This window comes from Mus caroli, unplaced genomic scaffold, assembly GCF_978045245.1.
Source record: "Mus caroli unplaced genomic scaffold, Mus_caroli_1 scaffold_2, whole genome shotgun sequence".
In the NCBI taxonomy this organism is placed as follows: domain Eukaryota; kingdom Metazoa; phylum Chordata; class Mammalia; order Rodentia; family Muridae; genus Mus; species Mus caroli.
This window is the reverse complement of record NW_028227257.1, coordinates 12,826,362-12,852,898: the sequence shown is the minus strand read 5'-3', so window position 1 is coordinate 12,852,898 and position 26,537 is coordinate 12,826,362. Positions and strand designations below refer to the sequence as shown.

Genomic DNA, 26,537 nt, shown 5'->3' with positions numbered 1-26,537 from the left:
CTGTTTCAAAAACACAGACTAGGGCGAGTCAAGGACAACGGCTCTAGATGTAAGGGCAGGAAGACTTGACAGCACCTGACGGTTCATCACACTGGGGGGGGGGGGAACCCCTTGTTTCTTCACTGTAGGAACCTCCCAAAGGGACATGGAGCAGTCTGTAGGACAGATGGACATGAGAGCATCCTGTACCACAGCTGACACTGCAAAAGAGACTGCCCACAGGCTACAGGAAATAGAGGCTGGGCCACAGAATCAGCCCCTCTGGAGACAACCTTCTCCCTCTTCTCCACACAGAGACCGAGAAGGACCACCCAAGAGCTGGCTGGCACCTCCACTTCAAATGCCCATGCCCCAGTAGGAACAGAGGAGACCAAAGGATGGCCCTTCAAAATAACTCCTCTCTCCTGTAAGGAACATGCATTCCTTATGTGTCTGACAAAAAGACAAAAACAAGTTGGAAGAAATATTCCTTTATCCTCTTAACTATTCAATTATAAAACAAAACCAGAGTTAGTGCACTGACAACCAAAATTCAAGTAGCCAGGGCTGCCTGCAGGAACCTCAGCTGGACATGCAAGCCATAAAAATAGATTTTCATGCAAGAAATAATTTTTTAATCAAAAGGTTTTTTCCTTTTTGGGGTTTTTTTAGAAAGGGTTTTCCCATGTAGCCCTGGCTTTCCTGGAACTCACTGTACAGACAAGGCTGGTCTCGAACCCAGAGATCTGACTGCCTCTGCCTCCCAAGTGTTGGGACTAAAGGCCTGTACCACCACTGCCAGGCTCAAAAAATTCCTTCTCAATGTTGACAACTAACAAGAAAAATCTAAAATACTGTGCAGGCCAACAGAACCCACTTAGGGGCCTGATCTGGCCTGAAGAGCCCCAATTTGTGTACCCTGTGTTCTAACCATGAAGGATGGGGAAGGTGCTCTAACTTGATCACAGCTCCCCAGTCACACTGAGACCTGACCCACAGTGTCAACCCAACTGTGACTCCCTACAAGAAACACACAGCCCACCCTCCTCTGTCATGGACACTGAAATAAAAGACACTGTTCCCAGGCACACAGTAGATCCACCACATCCAGAGAGGGCTCAATCCCAGTCTCCTTCTCCATTTCCTTGGTGCTCAAAGGCCCTTGTCAGTAGGGTTAAAGCTGACTGTCACCATGTGATGTCACCATATGGAAAAGTGAGCTCCAGTGCCATCTCAGCAACCAACTGGTAATCCTGGGTCACTGTGGTGATTTCAATAAGAATGGCATCCAGACTCGGGTATTTGACTACTCCTTCTTGGAGTGGGTATGGCCTTGTTGGAGTGGGTGTGGCTTTTATCAGAGTGGGTGTGGCCTTCTTGAAGTAGGTGTGGCCTTGTTCGAGGAAGAATGTCACTATGGGGGCAGACTTTGAGGTTTCTATCCTCAAGCTATGCCCAGTGTGCTGCACAGTCTCCTTCTGCTGCCTTTGGATCCAGATGGAGAGCTCTTGACTCCTCCTCCAGCACCATGTCTGCCAGCACGCTGCCATGCTCCCCCAACATGATGATAATGGACTGAACCTCTGAAACTCTAAGCCAGCCCCAATTAAATGCTTCCCTTTGTAAGAGTTGCCATGGTCATAGTGTCTCTTTGCAGCAATGAAATCCCAAGGCAGACACTGGGCAGCTCTGTGCCTCGGTTTCCCTTCCTGGAAAAATGAGATCACGGATAACGTGCTGTCTCTGCCTTGGCTGGCCCTGACCTCGTTCTAAGATTCTAGTGTTCTAGTGCCAATGTGTTTTATGCCAGAGTGTCCTAACGAAGGGGCAAAGCGCTGGCATGGGCTGGGGAGGTGGCCCAGTTGGTAACAAGCTTGCCTTGCATACACTGGGGCCTGAGTTTAATCCCCAAAAGCTATGCTTTAAAAGCTAAATATGGGACCAGGCAATGGTAGCACAGACCACTAAGCCCAGCACTCAGGAGGCAGAGGCTGGCAGATTCCGAGTCAGAGGCCAGCCTGGTCTACAGAGTGAGTTCCAGGACAGCCAGAGCTACACAGAGAAACCCTGTCTCAAACAAACAAACAAACACATATGCAAACATACATACCTATCTGGGTGTGGTGGGTAGGTGGATAGATGGATGAACAGGTAAGTAAGCAGACAGACAGATAGACAGACAGATACCTAGGTGTGGTGGCCAAATTTGTACCATGAGCCAAAGAGGAGGATCCCTAGAGCTTACTGGATGGATAGTCAGCCTAGCCTACCTGGCAAGTTCCAGGTCGGGGAGATACTCTGTATTAAAAAAAAAAAAAAAGTAGACCTGAGATGTCCTCTGGCCGATGCATACACACATGTGCACAGACATACACGCCTACATACACACTCAAACAAAGATACACATAGCTTCTAACTCTGAATAACTGAAAGGTGCCCATACGCCCAATGTAAGAGTAATGGCTGAATAAACAATAGAAACTTGATTAGCATGGTATCAGATACCTGCATAATTAAGTGTTTTATTAGCAGTCTGATCTTATTGCTATGATAATTTATAGCTCATATGCAGAACGCTCATTATGTGCCAGACACTTTCCTAAGAGACTTGCAGAACCTCCCTGGTCTGCCCCACCCCCATCCGTCCAAGACATCGTTAGAACCCAGTATGGCAGCAACCAACACTGGTCACACAGTCAGTAAATGGCCAGGATCTGAACTGGACTGTGAGGATCCAGAGTCCTCTGTCCTTCACTAGGTGACACCAACGGCCCTGGGGACAAAGAGTGCTTCATAGCAACACACAGGATTTTGCCTAGGACAGAAGAGGCAAGATACACCAACACATACAGACAATTGGACATAGGAAGGGGAAGAAGAGAGCAAGCAAAGGTGCCAGGGTCCTGGCTATGGGAACATGGTGACCTCCTACCCATATCATTCATCAAACACTCTATCTACTACAGGCCTGCCAATCTTGAGTACAGTAATAAGTGCAGGATGCCCATTCAAGTCCTGCTTCAGATCTGGCACTCAGCTACATGCTGCTGTCCCCAACTCTCTAAAGTAGGGCTCAGGGGCAGAGGTGTGAGGACCTGGGTCTCATCCCAGCATTGCAAAGAAAAACCTCACCAAAGGGAGAGAAAGAAACAGCATCCTGAATGGCGGACGGGGATGCAGTGGGGAGGTGTCTTAGCATCGTCTGAACTACTCAAAAAAGCAACTTTGAGGCGAAGGGGTTTATGTGACTTACATTCCAGGTCACAATCTATCACTTAGAGAGGTCAACGGCAGGAAGTTGCATGCAGGCCTGCTTGCTATTCCATTGCCTCTAACCAGGGAGCTCACTTCACAGCCAAAGAAGCAGAGTAGGAACTGCTCTGGGGTTTTCCAGGCAACTTATCCTGCAGTGACCTCCGACTGAATTCTGAAGTGCTCAGAGAACACGCTGGGGACTCTCAACCCTTTGCACTGGCTTGAAACTTGTATTCTGACCCAGCAAAGGCTCTGACTGATTGACCAACCCTCCCAGGTGTATCCGAAAAGAACGTATGTCCCACCATGCTGGGAGGTCATGAGGGTGAAGTGGCATTCTGGGCTACTGTAGCCTTCCTAGAAGGATGTGGTCACAGTTTTCACCATGTATATTTTGTTCTGTGGGATGTGACAGTTCTGTCTTCCCAAGGAAGTGATGACCCTTCTGTCATGGTGGAACACATCTCTGACCCTTTCTCTGCTCCTTGTTTGGAAGCCTCTCTGTCTGTTCCCAGGGGCTGCTAGCTGGCTGGCAGACAGGTTTATCCTCAGTTACCTTTCCTACACAGCTCAGAACCACCTGCCTAGGGCATGGTGCTGCCCACAGTGGGCTATGCCCCCCTATATCAATTAACAATCAACAGAATGCCCACAGACACATCCATAGGTCAATCTATTCTAGGCAATTCCTCAATAGAGAAATCTACTTACTCTAGGTTGTGTCAAGCTGCCATTAAAGCTACCAGAACAGAGGAAATGGGCAAAAAGGACATTTGGGGAACTCAGGGAAATGGGGGAATTTGGGGTACTAACTGCAGAGTGGACAGTTCAGTATCAAGATTAAATTTCCTGACTTTGTGCATCAAGCTGCGGTTACCTGGGAATAATAATTCCTGTTTGTGGGGCTCCGGCTTATATATTTTTCAGTCCACAGTCCCTTGCAAATAGACCCAAGCAATAATGAGGATGGGGTGGGACTGGCTGGAAGAATAAGGAAGAAAATGACCTTAAAGCTTAACCTGAGGCCCTGTGTGCAGGCCCTCGAACACGGCTCAAGTCCTAGTACCTATGCTCATAGATAATGACACATGTGCGCCCACCGAGCTGGGCAGATGTAGGGAGCAGGCCTCTGCCGAGCATTTCTTTGCTGCGGTACTCCTTTGTGATTCCATGAGCCACCCTGACAACAGCAGCCAACCTTAGCCAGAGGCCAGGACCACACAGAGCTCAGACCCTTCTGAAACCCCGGTGTGGTAAAGTGAGGGCCAAGAAGCCCAATGGGTGACTCCTCCTCACCCAGGGTGCACACCCCCAGACATCAGGGGCAGGGTGACTCCTCAACCAGGGTGCACACTCCCACACATCAGAGGCAGGGTGACTCCTCACCCAGGGTGCACACCCCCAGACATCAGGGGCAGGGTGACTCCTCACCCAGGGTGCACACCCCCAGACATCAGGGGCAGGGTGACTCCTCACCCAGGGTGCACACCCCCAGACATCAGGGAAGGGTGACTCCTCACCCAGGGTACACAACCCCACACATCAGGGGCAGGGTGGCTCCTCACCCAGGGTGCACAACCCCACACATCAGGAGCAGGGTGACTCCTCACCCAGGGTACACAACCCCACACATCAGGGGCAGGGTGGCTCTTCACCCAGGGTGCACACCCCCAGACATCAGGGCAGGGTGACTCCTCACCCAGGGTACACAACCCCACACATCAGGGGCAGGGTGGCTCCTCACCCAGGGTGCACAACCCCACACATCAGGAGCAGGGTGACTCCTCACCCAGGGTGCACACCCCCAGACATCAGGGCAGGGTGACTCCTCACCCAGGGTACACAACCCCACACATCAGGGGCAGGGTGGCTCCTCACCCAGGGTGCACACCCCCAGACATCAGGAGCAGGGTGACTCCTCACCCAGGGTGCACACCCCCAGACATCAGGGGCAGGGTGACTCCTCACCCAGGGTGCACACCCCCAGACATCAGGGCAGGGTGACTCCTCACCCAGGGTACACAACCCCACACATCAGGGGCAGGGTGGCTCCTCACCCAGGGTGCACAACCCCACACATCAAGGGCAGGGTGACTCCTCACCCAGGGTGCACACCCCCACACATCAGGGCAGGGTGGCTCTATCACACTGTGTTCCATTTCCAACTATTCCCATGTATCCGCCTTCCTCTAACAGCAACAGGGTGCCTGCTCTATGCCAGACACCAGGAGTATGCCCATGACCTGCTGCAGCAGACAAGGGATTGTTGCAGATTCTGAGGAGCAAGCAGGCAGGTGGCTCCTGGCTATGTGGGTCCCTAGGAGTGCAGTCCTGTGGGGAAAACGACAAGAGGGCATCAAGATGAGACCTGGAGCTGTGTGAGCCAAGGTGGGGGACACTCGAGGCAGAGCAGGTGGCAATGCTCCGTGCAGGAGGAACAGCAAAAAAGACTCAGGCTGGGCCGGGTGGAGAAAGGTCATCGGTAGAAAGTTAATGGGACCAGTGCAGAGTGAAGCTGTGGGGCGAGGGGAGTCAAATAATAATGCCTTAGCCACTCTGAGGAGATAAGATAGACTGACCTCCTCCATGTAACACTCCTTCTACCTCCAGAGGAGTGGGTATGGGAGGGGAAGAGGCCCCTTTTCCAAACCAGAAGGATGCGGCAAGACACTAGATCTAAAACCAACCTTGTCAATCACTGAAATAAATATACGTGAGCTAAACTATAGAATTAAAAAGTAGAGGCTACCGGAATGGATTTGAAAAAGCAGGCTCGAGCCGGGCATGGTGGCGCACGCCTTTAATCCCAGCACTCGGGAGGCAGAGGCAGGCGGATTTCTGAGTTCGAGGCCAGCCTGGTCTACAGAGTGAGTTCCAGGACAGCCAAGGCTACACAGAGAAACCCTGTTTCGAAAAACCAAAAAAAAAAAAAAAAAAAAAAAAGAAAAAGCAGGCTCAACTGTACAGTGCCAGTCAGAGATGTACTGGAGGTAAAAAGACAGGAAGATGCTGGAACAAGGTGTAGAAAACAAAGAAAAATGGGGACAGACAGACAGGCTTCCAAACAAGGAGTAGAGACGGGGGTCAGAGATGTGTTCCACCATGACAGAAGGGTCATCACTTCCTTGGGAAGACAGAACTGTCACATCCCACAGAACAAAATATACATGGCGAAAACTGTGACCACATCCTTCTAGGAAGGCTACAGTAGCCCAGAATGCCACTTCACCCTCATGACCTCCCAGCATGGTGGGACATACGTTCTTTTCGGATACACCTGGGAGGGTTGGTCAATCAGTCAGAGCCTTTGCTGGGTCACAATACAAGTTTCAAGCCAGTGCAAAGGGTTGAGAGTCCCTAGAGCTCTCTCTGAGCACTTTAGAATTCAGTCGGAGGTCACTGCAGGATAAGTTGCCTGGGAAAGTCCCAACATTGAGACACCAATGCAGCCAGAATGGCTTTCTCAGCCCTTATCAATCCACAGAAGAGAACAGATGGCATCTGAGAGGACAGACAGCCATCGTACTACCCTCAAGGCTGATCCTAAAGTCCCCAGTGGAAGGGCACCACAGGCTGGGCTCCAGGCTCATCCTACAACCCAATCAGCCAATAGTTAAGTTACCGAGTATTTTGTACCATGTCAGAGAGGCCATAGAAGAAAGTGCTGCAATGTCCACTGCAGCCAGCAGGGAAAGGGGAAGCTCAGACCTATAAAATAGGAACATGAATTCTGCCCGCAGAAGTCTACCACAGAGCGCAGCCTGGGGCCATGGCATAGCCTGGAGCCCTCCCAGTAATAGCCTAGGGGTATGGCTCAGCAGTACAGTACTTGCCCAAAATCTCTCAGTGAGGATCTGGGGACTGGCTCACTGGTAAAGCACTTGACTAGAATCCACTAGGGTTCCTTCAGGCATTTGCATGGGCATGCATGTGTGCATGCTCCTGACTCAGTGGTAGACCACCTGCCTAGATTCTGCCAATAGAGTTATGGCTGCGTTTGTAGTAGAACACTTGCCTATATATGTTTGTAGTAGAACACTTGCCTATCACGTGCAAACCCTGTGTTCACTGCCATCCCCTCACAAAGTAAAGTAACAAAGTAACAAGGAAGGAGCTAAGCCCCTCCCTCCCCACCCTCAGATGGCATCCCAGCCCTGGCTGGGACCTGTACTGCAGCTTCAATATGCTGCAGGAAACCTCCGATCCACAGGAACCCTAGGAAATACACTGAAGCAGTCTTAAGCCACTTAACTTACTATAACTCATTAACAACGAAGACACAACATCTGTGGGACCTGACAAGTGACCTCAGCTCTCAGCTCAAGAAGCAGCACACCTGCTCCGCCCACAACAGCAGCCCCGCCCACAACAGCAGCCTCCCATTTCTTTGGGTGGCACAGCATGGGAAGGGAGCAGTTTTGCTGCGTGCTTTAGAAAAAGACCCTTCTTTTCAGTCTTGGGGTTCCCTTGCAGCAGCAACTGGGGAATAGCCGCTTCTCGTTCTGTTGGCAGCCATACCTGCCAGGTACCTGCTCTCAGTGTGCAGAGTGCAGAGCCAAACATGAAGGATCAGAGCCCACCTGCTTAGAATGGGTCCTGCCATCCTCAGTCCTCTGTCCTTGTGCAAGGAGAAGGGGTCCAGAAAACAATCAGGAGGAAAGAACCGCCTCGAGGCAGAGAATTAAGCATCCCAAACTATTTCACAGACAAGGAAGCCAAGGACCAGAGGCAGAGATAAACGTTTACCCTGACATCCTGACTATGACGGACCGACCCGAACCCTGGGCTCGTAAGTAGGATGCCATCCAGGAGAACATTCTGCTCAGCCCACACCCACCCACATAACTCCGGCTACATTAGAAAACACTAAACTGTTCTAATCTCAGGTTCCCAAAGTCTACACAAAAACACTAGCAGTTACATAATGCACACCCGTCACATTATGTAACGGCGCAGGCATGTATACGCAGCGGCAAGGCTTTCCATTCAACAAATCTTTAATGAGCATCTACTCTGCGGCCAGGTGGCGTTCTTGAAGGCAGAGAAGGGAGTGAATGAAACAGGAATGAATATTCCTGTCCTAGTCCAGCTGACATCCTGGGGGAAGGTAAAGACATCACTCCTTAAATAAAACACCAGGAGTGTCAGCTACTGGGAAATCACACTGGGGAAAGAAGAGACAGGAAGTAGTGAGGTTGGGTGGCGAGAGGTCAGACAAGACCCAGGGAAGATGAGCAAAGGCCTGAAAGAAGTGAGCTGGAGTTGGGGGTGGAGGGGGACCTAGGAGAAGAACAGTGCACAAGAGAGCAAGGGAAAAGGCTCAGACGGTGGGCAACCCTCGTTGCGTTAGAGAAAGAACAAATGAGACCTGAAGGGGTGACGGGGAATTGCACAATGTCACCAATGAGCTTGAAGCCACGTGCTGCACACTTGGGAAGGGTGAGGGTCACGATAATAAATCACATCTCAATTAAAGAGAACGGCTTGAGAAAGGAGGGAGGCTGAGGCCACACAGAAGCCCGTATTAGTGCAGGATAACACCTCGGTGACGCAACGAGAAGACAGCTGCGGCCCTGGCCCAGCCTCCTGTCCCCAGAGCCCCTCCCCATGAAGTGGTTCTGAACACACCAGCACAGGTGGGTGTGTGAGAGTTCAGAGCACACATAAAGGGCTCGCTCTGACTTTAGGATGGCTGAGCGCAGGGTGGGGCCGAGGTGTCACTAAACCGTTTCTTGGGGTTTTGTTTGGTTTTTTTTTTTTTTTTTTTTTTGGTTTTTTGTTTTTAATCAGGTAACTAACTTCCTGAGCAGAAAACAAGGCTGTCTTCTTCTTTATCTATCACAGGAAAGCCGGGGCGGTCACCCTCAAGTGCATCGTGTCTGGGCTCAGAAGGCAAGCCACCAGGACACCTCATCTACACCTACAACCTGGCTACAAACAGTCCAAACTCCTCCCCTCCCTGCCTCCAAACTACCCCTCCCTGTGACCTGGCCAGACCCACAAGGAAGCTGGGACCTTGCCTGGAGAACCACCCTGGGGCACACAGCAGCAACCTGTAGGTAGCAGGGGTCTGCCTGGAGGTGAGGTGTGTCACCTGTCTCCTAGAGAGACACCTACCTACAAAGGAGGCAAGAGGCTCCAGAGATCTCCAAACAAACCGCCTTCTACCATGTCCCTGCTGAACACTATCACTGGCTCTCCACATCCCCAGTGAACCCGAAGTTCACACATGCACACCACACACACACATACACACCAGGCCCCAGCCAACCACATCCTATCTTCTCCCCTCTAAACATCCTAGCATCTATCTGTTCAACCAGTCAGGTACCATCCTGCCCCAGGGCCTTTGCACACATACTTCTCACTGCCTGTAACGCGTCTTGAAGCTCCCCCACCTCCACAGATGCCTTCCTTGACCACTCTTCATGAGCAGCTGTCACCAAACCTGTTACCTACATTTATTTCATGTGTCATCATCCCCACTGCAGACTTGAGCACATTCCCAAATCACTCTGAGCCTGGTGGTGGCCCATGCCTTTAATCCCAGCACTGGAGAGGCAGAAGCAGGTGGGTCTCTGAGTTCAAGGCCAGCCTGGTTCATGTTGGCCAGGGCTATACAGAGAAACCATGTCATGAGAGTAAAATGATAATAACAATGATGATGATGATGATGATATATGGTGACATCCACAGGAGTCTGTGCAAAGGATCAGAGATAACTGTTTAATGCCCAGCACACAGTAGGGCCTTGTATCATTACTACAACAATTCATCACTTTCAAGGACTCTTTCTGTGGTATCTGAGGACTCTGTGAGACACACCAAATCACAGCATGACACTTAGAACCTAGCACACACTTGTGTCCCCCGACCAAATGGGAAGTGAATTCATGAATAAAAGCACTCTGCTCTGTTCTCCAGGCAGAAGACACCCAGGCCCCAGAGGCTGCCAGCCACCTACCAACACCGGTCTATGACACCCTGGCCTCCTCCACCCAGAGTCAAGGGAGCACTGTCAGCTCCACACTGGGGAAGGAACCAGACCACGGACAAACACAGATTGAGTGCCTGACCACAAGACAAAGGAAGAGCCCTGCTGCCCGAGAAAGTGAAGAAAGCAGATGAAACTTCCCGCGCTCCGGCACAGAGAGGATGAAGGTCCCTTCTCCCCAACTTCCAGGGACACCGTGAACCTGCAGCCACCTGAGAAAACCCAGAGCACTGAGCCCCTCTCCCAGATCAGACCACTACATGCACTGCAGGAAGGGATCCTGGATGGCTCCAGGCAGCCACACTTCACAGGCGGGCAAACAGAGGCAAAGGATCAGATCCAAGGTCCCAGGAACAGAGCCAAAATATGAACGCAGCCAGAGTTGGTGCTCTTACCTGTAAGGGGAGAGAGAACACAGGGGCCACACTGCTGGGTGAAAAGCACAACACACCAGGTCCTCCCCGAAACACACACACACACACACACACAGTGGTTTCCCATGTTGCTACCGGTGCACATGAGCACCCAAAGGTTGGAACCCAAAGCTGGAAGCCAGAGAGAGCCCAGCCCAGTGGTTCTTATCAGAAGGCTCTGCTCACACCGCCCCTCATGGGACATCCAGCGACTTCTGAGACTTTCCTGATAGTCAGTCCCACTGGGCAGAGGCTGATCCTGGCATCTAGCTGGTGACAGATGACACTGAAATTGTTCCACAATGCAGAGAGTAGCCCCACTCTGTAGAACTGCAGCCCAGCATATCCTGACAAGCAGCTGGCTCCTCCAGGACTCACTTCTGGGACACTGGATTATAGGGTGACAGTCCCCAAGGCTCTGGGGACAGGACTCTGTCTAATTGCAGGGCCAGTGTCCCTCACACCAGCTTCTCACCTGGAAACAAAAGACTCAGCCCATGACCCATGGCTTGCTCTGTAGCTGGCAGAGCCATCTGAAGACCAGGGTGACGGCCCGTTCTACCCTGTCTAAGTAGTTAGGTGGGGAGGTCAGGGGACACACATTGGATTAGGGTAAGCCCCCTATGTCAGGATTCTACCCAGAGAGCTATTTTCCAGGAAAGCAAAAAGCAATCAGCAAATGATATTTGACACCGGTGGGAGCTGCCTACTCCAAAGACATCCTCTTGTAGGAAGAACCTGAGAAAGGACCAGCCCAGCAGGACCTGGCTCCTTGACCTAATCAAGGGAGTACTTTCTAGTTAGTACTCCTGCCCTGAGGTCTCCCAGGCCAGGAACTCCTGCACCATCCATCTCTCTTGGAGTGACAGGATCTGTGGCAGTCAGGAGGAGTGTGAGAATAATGGTGAATGGCCTTCCTGTATCTGAGAAAAAGCCATTCATTCACAGGACAAGAGCCTCACGTGCCCTGTTGGCGACTGGATTCCCTGGGCCTGGCTCACAGTCTGGAAGGGGCAGCAGGAGTCCCAAAAATACCTGTGCGCTGAGAGATGTAATCAGTGCCCAAATTTCCATCTGTCTGGGGCTCTGCTCGCCACAAACATGAAAATAGGGCCACCAAACCCAGACATCTGAGATGTTATCATCAAGGGTTCTCACTGGGGCCAGGGATATGGTTTAGCGGTAGAAAGCTTGCTTAGTATGTGCAAGGCCTTGGGTTCCATCCCCAACACCATAAGCTATCCAGTATCTCAGCTGGTAAAACACTCGCCTGACATGCAAGAAGTCCCAAGTTCAATTCCCAGCAATATAGAAATGGGTTGTGGCTGCACGCGTCTGTAATCTCAGCATTTAGAAGAGGAGATGAAGGACCAGAAATTAAGAGAACACTCTTCTCCAAGATTAAAACATTCCATCCTGCAGGGAGGTCAACAACAACAAAAGCAATTCAGGAACTCCCTGAAGCTGAGCAGAGTCACTAGGCCCCGCCCCTCCAGAGTAAGCAGAGACTAACCACAAAGACAGCCCAGACCAGGGCAGCTGCCTGCAAAGAACAACCAGCAGGGCTGTCTGGACGAGGACCAACTGAGGCATCTGGAAAAGACACTCTCCAACCTGTTGAGCTGCCTACAGGCTGTGCAGTGAGCTCCAGGTTTACAGCTCTGTGAGCTGTCACCCATGCTAGGTGGGCTTTGGTGATGCAGCTGTGTTTGAGTCATTTCTGCTCCTGTGAGTCACCCCTCACCCATATTCCTGTCAATAACCCAATAAAACTCATGGCTCACCAAGTTGAACTTTGCTGGTGTCTGTACTTTGGTCTATCTTGGGCCTCCTAGCTGGAAAGAGTGGATGAGTGTATTCTGTCTCCCCAGGAAAAAGTTTTGCCACACAACACGATTGGCACCCAAACAGGGACACGGCAGAAGCAAAGATGAGATGGGGAGGCGTGAGTGCATGGTCCTGGCTGTGGGTATCGAGGGATGTAAGTGAGGCTGAGGAGCCCGAGAAGAGCATCTACAGAGGAAACTGCAACAGAGATGTTCTTTCCTGTATGGAGTGTGCTAGTGTGTTAGTGTGCCCTTGTGCTACAGTGGCAGTTGTGGGCTTCTTGGTAGTAAGACATGCAACGGAGGCTGAGCCGTCAGGATTAGGAGTGTCTGTGGGAAGAACCGCAGGATGGCAGTCTTGATCGCAAGCCCGCTTGATGAATGGGATCCACCGTGTAAACAAGAACTGAACACAGTTGGGAGAAATCTTGCGATCTTTGAAATGGGCACACGGAGGTCAGCAAGCAGTGGCAGAGGTCGCCTGGCCTCTGCTGTGCGTGGTTGGACATGCGTATGCCGAGGCTGACGTGGCAGTGTCGAAGGAGCTGGTTTCGGAGCCACCGCAACAAAAGGGAGATGCAGCTAGCCATGTTAGCCGCTGATTTGGTAACTATGAGGCAAACAAGTGGATGAGAAAGGTGGTAAAAGCAATAAAAGATCTCCCTCAAGTCCAACCTCCAGTAGAAAAGGAGGAAGATCTGCAATACAGCATGCAGATGGGGGATATGCTGGCTGGTTCTGTGTGTCAACTTGACACAGCTGGAGTTATCACAAAGAAAGGAGCTTCAGTTGGGGAAATGCCTCCATGTGATCCAGCTGTGGGGCATTTTCTCAATTAATGAGCAAGGGAGAAAGGCCCCTTGTGGGTGGGGCCATCTCTGGGCTGGGAGTCTTGGGTTCTATAAGAGAGCAGGCTGAGCAAGCCAGGGGGAAGCAAGCCAGTAAAGAACATCCCTCCATGGCCTCTGCATCAGCTTCTGCTCCCTGACCTGCTTGAGTTCCAGTCCTGACTTCCTTGGTGATGAACAGCAATGTGGAAGTGTAAGTCGAATAAACCCTTTCCTCCCCAACTTGCTCCTTGGTCATGATGTTTGTGCAGGAATAGAAACCCTGACTAAGGCAGGGGCATTAACCACGGTCCAATGGAAGAAACTCGTGTGATCGGGCAATATTCAGCATTTAAACTGCTGGAATTAGGGAAGACTTTTAAACCATCAGTGAAAGAGCCTGTTACAGCTCTGGCTTGTGAAGCTGGGGGACATGAAAGCAGATGGGAGACCAAGTCTGGCTGCCGAGGAGGCAGCAAAAAAAACTGAGTGATGTGACTTGCCATCCCTCCTTAAGACAAGCCTGAGACGGTGTGAGGGAAACCAGTCCCTCCCAGACTGGCTTATCAGAGCCATTAGGAACACATGGTTATCTCCATCTGAGGTCCCCACAAACACCAGGAGCTGGCAGACCATAGAGGAGGGGCAGGCACTATTAAAGGAGCTAGGAAAGGAATAAGAGGAGCTATGTTTGACCCAGAGTTCACTGGGCCAGGTAGAACCCTGTTCACCAAAGAGGTTGTTGTTGTTGTTGTTTGTTTGTTTGTTTGTTTAAAGCTGAGCTAACAGGGACCTGGAGGTTGGTTTGGACTTTTAGCGTCTGCTGAGTCGGTTGGTGGGGCAAGATCTTTATAAAGTAGGGAAGGCTTGAGCAGCACGCAGAAAAGTCTGTCAAGTGTGAGAGCATCCGGGAGGAGACAGTAAAAAGGTCTGTCTGGGTTACTGGGTAACTGTGGCAAGATCTGTGTGTATCAAGCTGGAATTCTAAGGAAGAGCTGATAGAAAGCCCAACTGTGTCCGCTAAGGGGTTTCTGGGTGGCCTTAAAACCTGGGAGCAGTTTACAGAAACTGTTACAGAACAATACAAGGGAAGACAGTCAAACCTGCCCCAGGGTGGGTCATTATCCCAAAACTAAGGAGGGTATATTTACCTCCAGCAAAAGGTTATACTAGGGGCAGAGAGAGTTTTCCCAGTCAGGAATTCCCCCAACAGCCAGGTATGGTGGACGGAGTAGCAACAGGTACAGCTACATCCACATTGCCAGCTTGGGGGGTTCTGACCCAGGAAGCCAGCGGGTGCAGCTGGTGAGAGCAGGGCCTCATCCCCCACACCCCCTAGGCCCTGAGTAGGTCTGAGCAAATTCAGCCAGGCCCACTGAGTTCATCAGGTGTGGGGAACTGAAGGGAGGCTCTGTGGGAGAACTGCGGGGGATATGGAAATGGCTTAGAGAGAATGACTAAGGATTACAGGGAGCTAATGAAGTTAGCGCCCCCCTCTCCATGCTTTGTAACCAATCTTGATCTCTGGAGGAGGCGATTGATGCAAATTTGTGGGCTCTTCCCGGGCTATCTTAGACTTTGCTTGTGTTAGGTTTTATTGTCTCAGTTGTGAACCTCTGGGATGACGCCTCCTGAGAAAGGACCACAATAGACTCTCAGGGCTTTGCCTAGGCTATGTAACGCCACGGGTGGCTTGGGATGTCTCCTCATCACCTGCAAGAGGTTCTTGTTCTATAGATGACATAAGGTTGGGTGTTTTGCAAATCTGGAAAGCCGGTGATGCTTCTACCTACCCTGCAACCCTGCTGGGGCTGGGTGAATTGAAAAGGCTGCTAAGTGACAACCCTAGTCCCGGGGTGGGGAGGGGGATGGGCTACCTCCTTGTGAATTGTTAGCCAGGAAAGCCCCAGAGGCTCCACAAACCATAAAGGCTATTGCCACAGCTGCTGGTCACATGCCAATCATACGGCAAGACCCTAATGCTGAAGACACTACACGTGCATGCATGTGTGTGTACATGCTCTGCCTGCAGGACATGGAGAAACTAAGCTAGATTGAACTGGGAAGTGCCAGCCTGACAGCAGACCTTCAGAATCCCAGAGATGGCCTGCAGGGCACTAGTAGAGAACTGTCACCAACATTCCTGCCAGGCTACAGACCCTGGGAGCTGAAACACTGACAGGCAAGGCAGGCTGTGCGGGCTTGCACAATAGTGGTTTGATTGTCATAGGTACAGCCTTCCAATCAGATTTAAGGCCTACACCACAAGAAAGGGTTTACATCTGGTACTGTAAGTCAGAACAAAAACTTGTGGCTGGGGAGGTGCTAAGTCACTAGATGGACGTGTCATGCCTGTCCCATAGATGTGTTTATGCCCATCATTTATCAGCCTCAACTCATAACCCCCTGTGAAGCTTCTGAGAACAAGTGACTGTCACCGTTGCGTGGTGGCCTATTTCTTAGTCATAAGTGGACATCTATGGTCACTCCTTCCAAAGCTTGGGGATCACTGGGGAGGAGGGGGGCAGGATATATGTAAGAGCAGGAGGAAGTGTTAGGGTGTTGTATAACAGTCTCCTTCAAGATTAAAACATTCCATCCTACAGGGAGCTCCTTAAGCAAGGAGGTGAACAACCAAAAGGTAGCTTCCGGAACTCCCTGAAGCTGAGCAGACTCACCAGGCCCCTTCCTGCCAGATGAGCTGCCTGGAAGAAGCAGAAACCAGCCCAGCTGCTGGAAGAGGTGTAGACCAGCTGAGCTACCTGGAAGGGACACTCTCCAGCCCCCTGAGCTGCTGCAGGTGGTGGTGTGTGCTCCAGGTTCCCAGCTTCCTGAGCTGCAACCTGTGCTGGATGGGCTTTGATGAGGCAGCTGTCGTGGAGTCATTTCTGCTCCCGTGAGTAGCCAACCCCTCCCCAATACAAGTGACCCCAATAAAGCTCATTGGTTCACCAAGCTAGACTTTGGTGGTATCTATACTTTGGTCTGTTGTAGGATCCTTAACTGGAGTGAGTAGATTCCTCTTCCCAGGAAAAGTTTTGTCATGTGACACAAGGTCATCCTAGGCTGCACGGCAGGTCCACTGCCAGTTTGGACTACAGGAGATCTAATATCAAAAAACAAATAAATTAAAACTGGGGAGCTGGCAAGATGGTTCAGTGGGCAGGGATGGGCTTCCAGGATTAACGACCTGAGTTTGGTCCCTGGGATTCATCTGGTATGGTCCCCTGACCTGATGCATTGACCTCGTGCACACACACACACACACACACACACACACACACACGCATGAATAGTGTAATAAGGTTTTAAAGGTTTTCATCAGCTCTGGTCCAAGCTCTCTGTGCTGTACATGTTCACGTGTGTAGGTGTTCATGTATGTGTATATGTGCATGCACATGTGTGCACATGAATCGGGAGACCCAACGTTGATGCCAGTTGCCCTCCTTGATCTCTCTCCCCTATCTATACTGAGGCAGGGTCTCTGACTGAGCCCCTAGCTTTCCCACTGGCTGGTCACATTGCCCCAAGGGTCCCATCTCTACATAGCAAGTGCAGAGATTAAAAACGGACAGCCACACCTGCCTAGCTTTTCCCTGGGCTCTAGAGATCTGAACTCTTGTCTTCACACTTGCAAGGCCAGTGCTTTACCCACTGAGCTGTCTCCCCGCCCCCATGATTACTGTTTACGTCCCCAAGGCAGAACTGCTGTGCACACACTTCGCAGCACCCTGCTTTTCCATACACAAGCCCACAAAGATGCCCAAAGCCACTAGGTACTCATTCTGACCAGAAGACTGCAGAACCCAAAGTGTGCCCTGCACACCCAGCCCAGGCCCTTTTCCCTAGGGTAGGGCTAGGAACATAGGGGAAAAAAAAAAAAAGGCAAAAACAAAGCAAAACAAGGAGTGACTCTGCAAACCACAATGTCTTGTTTTGGTGAGCAGGCTCTGGAGAGAACATCTTTATTAGTCTCCTCCCCCAAAAAGCAGAAGCATGAGATGCATTCTGGGAGCTGTGTACCCACGATCCCTTGGGGTGGGCCTGAGAAGACCCTCCGGATGCCTGGAAATGACAAGGTCTCTGTCCTCACCCAAGAGGAGTCCTCAGGGCAAGGCTGGCAGACCCCCTCACCCGAAACCCCAGGGCTTTCTGCCCACCATGCAGTATCTTCTTCCTTGCCAGCACTCACTCTAACCAACCCAACCAAGGAACAGGGAGTGAAGGACTCAGCCAGTCTAACTCTAAAGGGACATCCTATCTACCAACGGTTGCCCCAAAACACCATCATCGGTCTGCAACCGCCTACTTGTGTGTCAGATAGTAGGCATTAACTTCAAGCTCATTCAAGTTCCATGATACCTGTGTCAAAGAGCTGCTCCACTGCACCCACAGATGTGGAAACTGAGGCATGGTACAAGTTGGTCTATGGGGGAAAGCCTGGCCCCACACTCACCACCAATAAACCCAGAGCAAAGAGGACATGGGGCCACCGGGGAGCTCACTTCAACTTGCTGCCTCAGTTTCTTCATCTGTCAGTGGGCTCTCAACAGCACCCTTCTCTCGGAGGGGTTAAGTGGCTGCCACAGGCAGAATGCTGGGCACTAAATGACAAAGGTCAGCTCTTACATAATGGCGCCTGTCATGTTACTATCCCCACTGGCGCTGTCCAAAACAGCCCAAGATCTCAAAGTAGAGACCCAAGGTTCCCAGTCAAACCACACACACACACCACCATCCCCACACCACCCCTGCACGGTCAGTAGCATCTACAGTGGCCTAAGACTGTGCTAACATCGCCATAACGCATCCCACCTTTTCTGCTTCCTCAGCTGAGGTCCTAGGATCCTAGGAGACAAGGAATGGCACAACCCAGTATCTGGATGAAGTCTAAATCCAGTGTGGACACACTGAAGGAGCTCTGAAGCCTCAGGAGGGGAACAGAACAGACTCTTTGGTTTCCGTAGCTGGAATCTAGAGATCAACAGGAAACTCAATGGAAGTCCCCAGGCTTTCTCTTAGTGAAGGCTCAGACCCCATTTCCTCCGGGCAGCTCCCTATGACAGCCTCCTCTGTGGAAGCTCAACCTACTACCCTATTCACCTGTAAGATTAATTATCACATAACGAATAACCCCAGTTGATATTTACATAGCTGACTGCCTGCAGGCACTGCTTAGAGTATTCAAGATAAGTTACACAATCCTATAAAACCAACAGAACAACCTCTAGTCTCCTCTTCCACTTTATAAGGGAATAAGGGCCCAAAGATGTCAAGCCAGCTTGCCTTAAATCACAGAGCCAAAGGCCTCACACCACACAGTCTGGCTCTGAATTTGGAGCTTGGACCTTATATTATATTATTTATCTGTCTGGCTGTTTGTTCGTTTGTTATTTGTTTATTTATTTTCAGGGGTGCACGTATGCTATGGTGTGGCCTTAGGGATCAAACTCAGGTTCTCAGGTTTAGAGGCAAGTGCCTTGAAAGCTCTTATCCATCTCACCAGCTTAAGCTCTGGACTTTTTAAAGAACCCATTTTGCCACTGTAAAACTACACTGGCTCCTCCCAGACAGCCAGGAGCCCAGGGAACCCCCTCGAGCCAGGGTGTACAAAAGCTGACAAGTTGGGGTGGGGAGAATCCCAGAAGAGCTGCCCGCCCTTCTGTGCCCTGCTGCATGCAGGAAAGCCCGGGTGGTCAGAAGAGCATGCAGCTCCCGGCCAAGCTTCCAGGACTAAGTGGCCTCCCTCAGGTTGCCTGAGGGCCATTGCCCAGAGGCCAGAGGTGGCCTCCAGGGCTCACAGGGCAAGACACACTACTCAGGTTACACAATCAGTCCTCCACTTCTGGCACTGGCTTGGGGACCCAAGTAAGGGCAAGGCAGAAAAGCAGCCTGGGGTCCCCTGCTCTTGTACACGTGGGGAAACTGAGGTCAGCACAGGAAGCAAGACACAACAATGTCTGTCTAGCTCATCTCAGAACGCCCCAGTCACACAATGGCTGTCCACAAACGACAGGTGTCCTGGGATGACTTGAAAGTCAAAGAAAACTTCCCCCCCCCCCTGGTTTCTTTAATTCTAAGAATGTGGACTCCAATCAATTTCCATTATCCTAGCAGCCCCAGACTCTCCGTAGGGACGATTTAAAACCGCAGTTACCTAGCACAACAGCCAGGGGCACACATGGGGGAGTGGGTATTGTTTTTTTTTTTTCCTCATTAATATAAAAACTAGTTTACATTTCCTGTTTCTTTTTAAGGCTGAGTAGCTCAGCCACTGCGAGGGGGAAGTGAGGAGTTCCCTAGAATCTGTCATTGCTCAGCAATGCCAAGAGTGGCTGCCTCTTTCATTTAGAAACTGCCAGCTTCAAGCCCTGCCCAATTCTCTCTCTCTCTCTCTCTCTCTCTCTCTCTCTCTCTCTCTCTCTCTCTCTCTCTCTCTCTCTCTCTCTCCCTCCCTCCCTCCTCCCCCCCCCAGCCCCCTTCTCAACTGTGAGAGAGGAAGAGATGGGAAAGAAAGCCAACCCTGTCTTATTCTCACAGGCCTTTCCAGAAGTATCCTTGGGCCAAACGGCTTTCAATGCCTCCACACAGCGTCTCTCCCCCCCCCTTCGTACTCCCTCCTCCCTCAGTGTGAACCCCCCCACACCGACCTCACACAGACTCCCCTACATCCTTAAGCCACTGAGTGTTTCTTTTTCCCAGATGGAGAGAACTCCAGTGTGATTCGGGGGTCTCTTGAAACACACACACAAACGCACGCCTTCCTGAAGCAGGGTTAAGACTTCCTCCAACCCAAGAAGGGAGTTAAAGCGGCCCCAGCAGGAGGCACGGAGATTAAAGCCCTCAGGTCTCTAAGACCAGCCCTTCCCACCCCCTCCAGTTTTCTCACTTCCTAGGAGGGTAGGGAAGTGGCCCCTTCCTCATTCTCACTAGAGACACCGGGGCAACTACGCACCGGAGTTTAAAGCCCCCGCAGGGCTGCCCTGGGTCACCGCCCTGCATCCAACCCTACGACGTAGCCTGCAGAACTATCCAGAGCAAGGGACTCAACCTCTCTGGAGCCGAACTCTTCCCTGGTCTTAAGGATCCGAAAATATAACCTACTGATGAGCCCGGTAACGGCACAGCCTGCCGATACCAGTGTAAGGTGCGTGGTACACAGACGCACTCGGACGCTGTTTTGCAGTCTAAGGCTTTGGCTGTGCAATTCGAGCTGGGGCAAGGTTACGGAGCCCAGGGTCCCCGGTGCAGCTAAGGAGCCCCTGCCCGGGCTTCTCCCTACACTGGCCCCCCAGCGGGGCGGCCCCGGGCAGCGGCCGCGCGGATGTAACCATTTTCAAACTATGCACAAGGCGGGGAGCCACAGACAAAAGCGCAACGCGGGCCGGCCGGCCACAGGTGGCGGGAGCTCACCGACTGCAGGAAACGCAAGGTGCCCACGTAGTCGCGCTCGGTGCCCAGGATCTCGTTGAGTACGCACAGACGGAGGCGCAGCTGGCGCTCCGAGTCGCGGGCGGCCGCGCACGGCCCGGAGACGGGGCCGCGAGCATCGGGATGCGCACCGTCCCCGCCTGGGTCCCCGCCGCCGTCACCACCACCGCTGCCGGGTGCCTCCATAGCCGCGCGGCGCCCGAACTTCCCGCGCCGAGGTCGTGCCGCGGCTTAGGCGTCCGGGCTCCGCATCCCGGACAGGCGCCGCTCAGCGGGCCCGGGGCAGGCGGAGCGGGGGCGGGACCTGGGCGGAGCCATGGGGACGTGGGCGGGGCCTTGGTAGAGAGGGCTGAGCAATGGGTGGGGAAGGAGGCGGGGTCAATCTGCTAGTGGGCGGGGGTCTTTGTAGAAAATGGACCGGGTGAGGCGGCACCTCATGCGGAAACTGGGCGGGGACTAATGGAGAATGGACTGAGCTGGGGCGGAGTCTGGTGGGATTGGGCGGGGATTGGGCGGAGCCCCCTCCCTGCTTCCAGGGAGCGTCGGCCAAGAGCCGGTTCGTGCGCGCGCCGCACAGTCAGAGTTCGGGGCTGGAGATGCGTCGCCCCGGACCCCGGTCAGGTCGTGGTTCTGCTGAGTCTGTAGGCCAAGACCCATTCAGCAGTTCTGCAAGAGCAGCTCGCGCCATCCACGCGTAAGGAGTGCCCCGTGGGTGATCTGCTGGAGCCGGATCAGCGACCACCACGCGCATCTCCTGACGCCCGGAAGAGCAGCTCGACGCCCCCACCGACACGGCCGCTCATGCCCTCGGCTTGCGGTGACCTTGGAAGAACTCTAGCTGCATCTTTGTCCTTACTTCTGTTTCTCTTTCCGTCGGAGCTCTGCGCCTACTGTCCCAGCGCTCCCCATCCCTAAGCAAAGGTGCCCACTTGGACGAGACCATTGCAGGGAGCGACCCTCGTACCCACCCGAGATAAAGCCAAAATGGGAATTTTGCTGCCAGCCGGCAGGCTGTTCTGTGTGACCTTGATCTTTCAAACGTTCAGTTAACGTGCTCACCCCTCTTTACCCTCGAGAGGCACTGGGACCTGAGTCAGCCTCTGGGGTTCAGCCCCTCATTGATGACCTTGGTCGGCACCCCCATCCCATCTAAAGCTCCTCCATTTGCCTCACAGTACAACGGGAAGAACAGTAACACCTAACTCTTAGGGACCAGCATACGGCTGGGCCATAGTCCCTGGAAAGTGATTTTAACACCCTAGAAAGTCTTATCTTCGTTCTTAATTATTCCTGCCTTTGTCAACTGCCCTCTTGACCAGACCTCTGAACTGCTTGTTCAATCCCTACCTGCCCTGCCTCATATCTATTATCTCCTATGGAGTCAGTCCCTGTTTCACAAAATAGCCTCTGTGGAGTGTCATCATCTCTGGGGCAGGAGCACTGTCGCCTATTTACTTCCCTTCAAGATGCCTAGAATAGTTCTCTGGGGCCTTGAAGTAAAACTGTCTTTTGCACAAGGATAGAGGAGAGACTGTGGTAGCTCCTGCTACCCCTGGCCCTGTTCCTTTGGGGCCTAGGGCACCGTGACATTTAATGTGGGCAAGGTATCCTAGATAAATGGATGTAAATGGGGTGAGCCCATCAGGTATTGGTCATGGAGTGAGTGTCTCCGAAAAATCATTAGCTTCTTGTTCCTGAGCTTTCCCGACATTACACTGCTTCTGTCCTTAGATCCAGCACCTTTTTGGGTTTCAGTGGGCCCTGTCTTGAAATCATTACTCGCTAGCTGGTAGCAGTCACGAGCCAGCCAAATCCAGCTGACTGGGTGACCTTGGCCAAGACACTTCACTTTTCTGAAGCTCCAGTTTTTTAATCTGTAAGATCAGAGTCTGAGGGAACAAACCCAGGATTAGTGACATCTAGGGTCAGGTTAGTTCTCCATTGTAAGAGCATAGCAGCACACAGTACCCGGGGCATCCCAGGAGCACCCTGTCCACAGTTGTGAGCTGTCAGTGCCTCCTAAGGTAGCCAGAAAATCTCTGACACACACAACACAGCTAGCTGGGTTAGGTAGTGCTCAGTAAGCACCAGTTCCCTTCTCAGCCTGTGACCAAGGCTGGAGGTTAGCCTCACATTTACACATAGGTTCCACCCTCCAATCAAGAACTGACCTTGTCAGAAAGAATGACCGAGCACTTCCACATATGTGGACGGACCCCTCACATCATCTCTGACCCTGGAACAGTGACACTGCCTAGCACACATGGCTGGATTTCTTGTGGGGCTTTTTGTTGCTGGTTTGTTGGATTTATGTAGCCCAGGACAGCCCTGAACTCCTGATCCTCCCGCCCCAGTCCCCAGAGCGCTAGGGTTACAGGCCTGCATTACCACATCTAGTTCCATCTGGGCTTTTCCTCTGTGAGTAGTAGGACTTTCTTCAACCTGGTGTTGTAAGACTTTGAGCATCCAGTAAGCATCTAATAAGTGCCAGCCTTTACTAATTCCACTCACAGTCTGATGCTAGAGGTGCCTGTGTCTTTTAGGGTTGATTTGCAGTAAAGAGAAAGAAACACGTGCTAACAAGAGCTTAGAAGCTAAGGGCGTCATTGTCTCAGAAGAGGCCCTGAGCTAGGTTCCTGAGGCTGACTCAAAAGGTAGTAACGTAGTCAGAGCACCTCTGACCTTGCTGTCTCTGTCACGGTGTTTGGCCTCCAAGTCACAAGATGGCTGCTGGGAAGAGACATCACCTCCTCTCACACAACTGTCCCGTGGCAGAAAGAGGACAAAGGGGACCCTGTCTCTTCTGTGCCTCTCTTATTGAAAGGATAAAAGTTAAGACCCAGCAGGTCAGAGCTGGGTCGCGTGGCCACTCCCCTAATAGTCCCTGACCAAGACCAAGGATCACAGCATTGACTTAGGAGAGGCCTATTTCATATCCTAGGACACTGCACCCCTAAACACGTGGGGTTCTGTTAACAAGCCTAGGAAGCCCTAAAGGTGCATGCAACAAGCACCTACTAAGCACCTGGCCTTGAAGGACGTGCTGAGCAGGATACAGATTGACAAAAGTGAGCTGTGAGGACAGGAGGGTGAACAGAGGTAATAGCAAGTTCCTGCCCTTTCATTCAACCGGTGGTAGCGAGAGCCTAATATGCAGCTACTGGGGGTTGGCAGAGGTCAGGACAGATGTCCAGAGCAAGGAGAGGTCCCAAACATGATGGCCACAGTGCTTTCTGCTTCCCAGAGGCAAGCAAAGCAAAAGCCAAGAATACACAGCTGAGGGGCCTGCAGGCCTCTGATGACTCCATACCCCCTGACAGAGACAATTTGGTCCACAGTTGGTGGGATCAGTGGGGGCACCCTCTGTACCATGGTGAGACTCTCTGATTAGGTACCACTGGCTGAGAGTGACTTTACTAAGCCAAAGGTTTTATAATGATCTCTTCCAAGATGAAAATGTCCCATCCAGCAGAGAAACTCCTTAAGCAGGGAGGTGAACAACCAAAGAGGCTTCAAGAGCTCCCTGAAGCTTAGCAGACTCACTAGGCCCTGCCCTGCCGCCAGAGTAAGCAAAGTTAAGAGTCCCTCTCAGACAGCAGGAAGTTGAGCAGCAAGAAAGACTCTGAGACCAGACCAGCCACCCAGAAGAAGCAGCAACCAGCCCAGCTGCTGGAAGAGTTTTAAACCAGCTGAGACACCTGGAAGGGACACTCTCCGGCCCGCTGAGCTGCCTGCAGGCTGTGCAAGTGTGCTCCAGGTTCTCAGCTTCATGAGCTGTCACCCGTGCTGGGGTGGACACCTGATGATGTCTTTGAGTCATTTCTGCTTCTGTGAGTAAACCCTCCCCCATATTCCTGTAAGTAAACCCAGTAAAACACATTGGTTTATCATGTTAGATTCGGCGTTATCCATACTTGGGTCTATCTTGGGTTCCCTGTCTGGGGTTATTAGACAAGTCTGTTTCATCTCCCCTGGAAAAGTTTGTCACATGTCACTTGAGTGTTGCCAGTCAGCTGGAGAGACCAACTTCTGCCTGGTTCGGCTGTGACCTCTTGTGCCCTCCCCTCCAGGATTCTTAAAGAGGCAGGATCTGTAGCAGGCTGTAGCTGGGAGCATTCTTAAAGGTAGACCTGGGGGGAGGAGGGTGAAGGTGCTCCTCAGGGAGAGGGGAGTTGATACTCTGACAGGGAAATTCTTCTTTTTCAGGGACAATTTTAGACTCTGTTGCAATGCACCTCCCAAGGGCTGGGGAGTACCAGTGTGTGACTGTCACACGAGCACTGCCTGCGCCAGAGGAGATGCTGACAGCAGGCAGCTTATTCCTTTACCGGGCACCACAAGCTTCTGCAGACCCTCTCCCACAGTTCTGTCTGGAAGAACATTTCAATTTAGAGCAAGCAAAAACAAAAACAAAACAAGAGCTAAGGAGACAGCTCAAGAGGCTCTCGCCACCAAGCCTAGCCACCCGAGTTTGCACCCCCAAGCCCACATGAAGGTAGAAGGAAAAGATCTCACTCACACACACACACACACACACACACACACACACACACTTAATGATGGTGATGGTGATAATGATGATAAGTTTTAAAGAAGAAAGGAAAACCAGGGCTGACTGAGCCTTTTACCCCATCCCAAACGGGCAAGGAGGAAACCACTGGTTTCTGAATTAGGGCTGGTCATTTCCTAAGCCTGACCATGTGCAGAGTAAGTTGGGGCTCTTTCCCATTCATCCCTGACCTGGGAACTGGACAGAGAGTTGTACCACACAGGTGGGTGCTGAACACACACACTCAGCTTCACTACTTCAGACTAAAGCTTGATTCTATCCCAGAGTCCTCACTAGGCTACTCCCACGGTCTCAGTAAAAACTGCTTGGAAGAAGCCTACAAGATGAATACTGTGTCCATGGCAAGGCTCTTTAAAGCTCTGATGGGAGGAGCATCATTGCCGTGTAACAGTCTCCTTGAAATTGAAACATTCTATCCTACAAAGAAGCTCTTCCATATAGCTTCAGGAAGTCCCTAAAACTGACCGGATTCACTGGATTCTCCTGGCCACAGTAAACAGTAAAAGCTGGGAGTCCCTCAGAGAGTAACAGAAGCTGAGCTTCAAAGAAAACTCTCAGAGGAGAAAAGCTACAAAGAATCTTGAGATCAGACCAGCAGCCTGGGAGAAGCAGAAACCAGCAGAGCTGCCTGGAAGAGATTTAGACAGTTAAGACACCAGGCAAGGACACCCTCCAACCTGCTGAGCTGCTCTACAGGCTGTGCAGTGTGCTCCAGGTTCCCAGCTTTTGTGAGCTGTCATTCAGGCTGGGATGAGCTTTGATCATGCAGCTGTCTTTGAGTCATTTCTGCTCCTGTAAGTAACTCCACCACCACCACCATATTCCTGTAAAAAGCCCAATAAAGCTCATTGATTGACCAAACTGGACCTCAGTGGTATCTATATTTTTTTTTCCAGCTGCAGTGAGTAGACCAGTGTGTTGCATCTCACCAGGAAAAGTTTTGCCACACAACAACCATAGATACCAGATTAAGTCTAGGCTCCGTGATCTGTCAAACCCTGCTAGTGCAAACACAGGCTGGGGGAAAAGAGGAGGTACTTAGCACATCCATTCACACCTGCCTTCCTTTCTGGCCTTTGGAGATGCTTGATCTAGAGACCAGCTACCTGGGTTCAAACCCTAGCACTGCCACTCCCCAACTGTTTGACCTTGTGCAGATGTCTTAATGAGCTTCAAGGTTCTTATCTGAACCATTAGGAAAGTCTTACTCCACAGAGCTATTGTGTAGATTAAAATGCTTGG

At 51.7% G+C, this 26,537-nt stretch overlaps 1 protein-coding gene across 1 annotated transcript in view; it reads right to left on the bottom strand.

Moving 5' to 3' along the window:
- The window catches only part of Prex1 (phosphatidylinositol-3,4,5-trisphosphate dependent Rac exchange factor 1), a 152,957-nt gene extending 131,952 nt beyond the window's left edge, over positions 1 to 21,005 (bottom strand). Inside the window, exon 1 of the mRNA XM_021186170.3 lies at positions 20,708 to 21,005. Within this exon, the coding sequence (XP_021041829.1) occupies positions 20,708 to 20,911 (204 nt within the window). The 5' untranslated portion in view covers positions 20,912 to 21,005. The remainder of the gene's footprint in view (positions 1 to 20,707) is intronic.
- Positions 21,006 to 26,537: the final 5,532 nt, after the last annotated feature.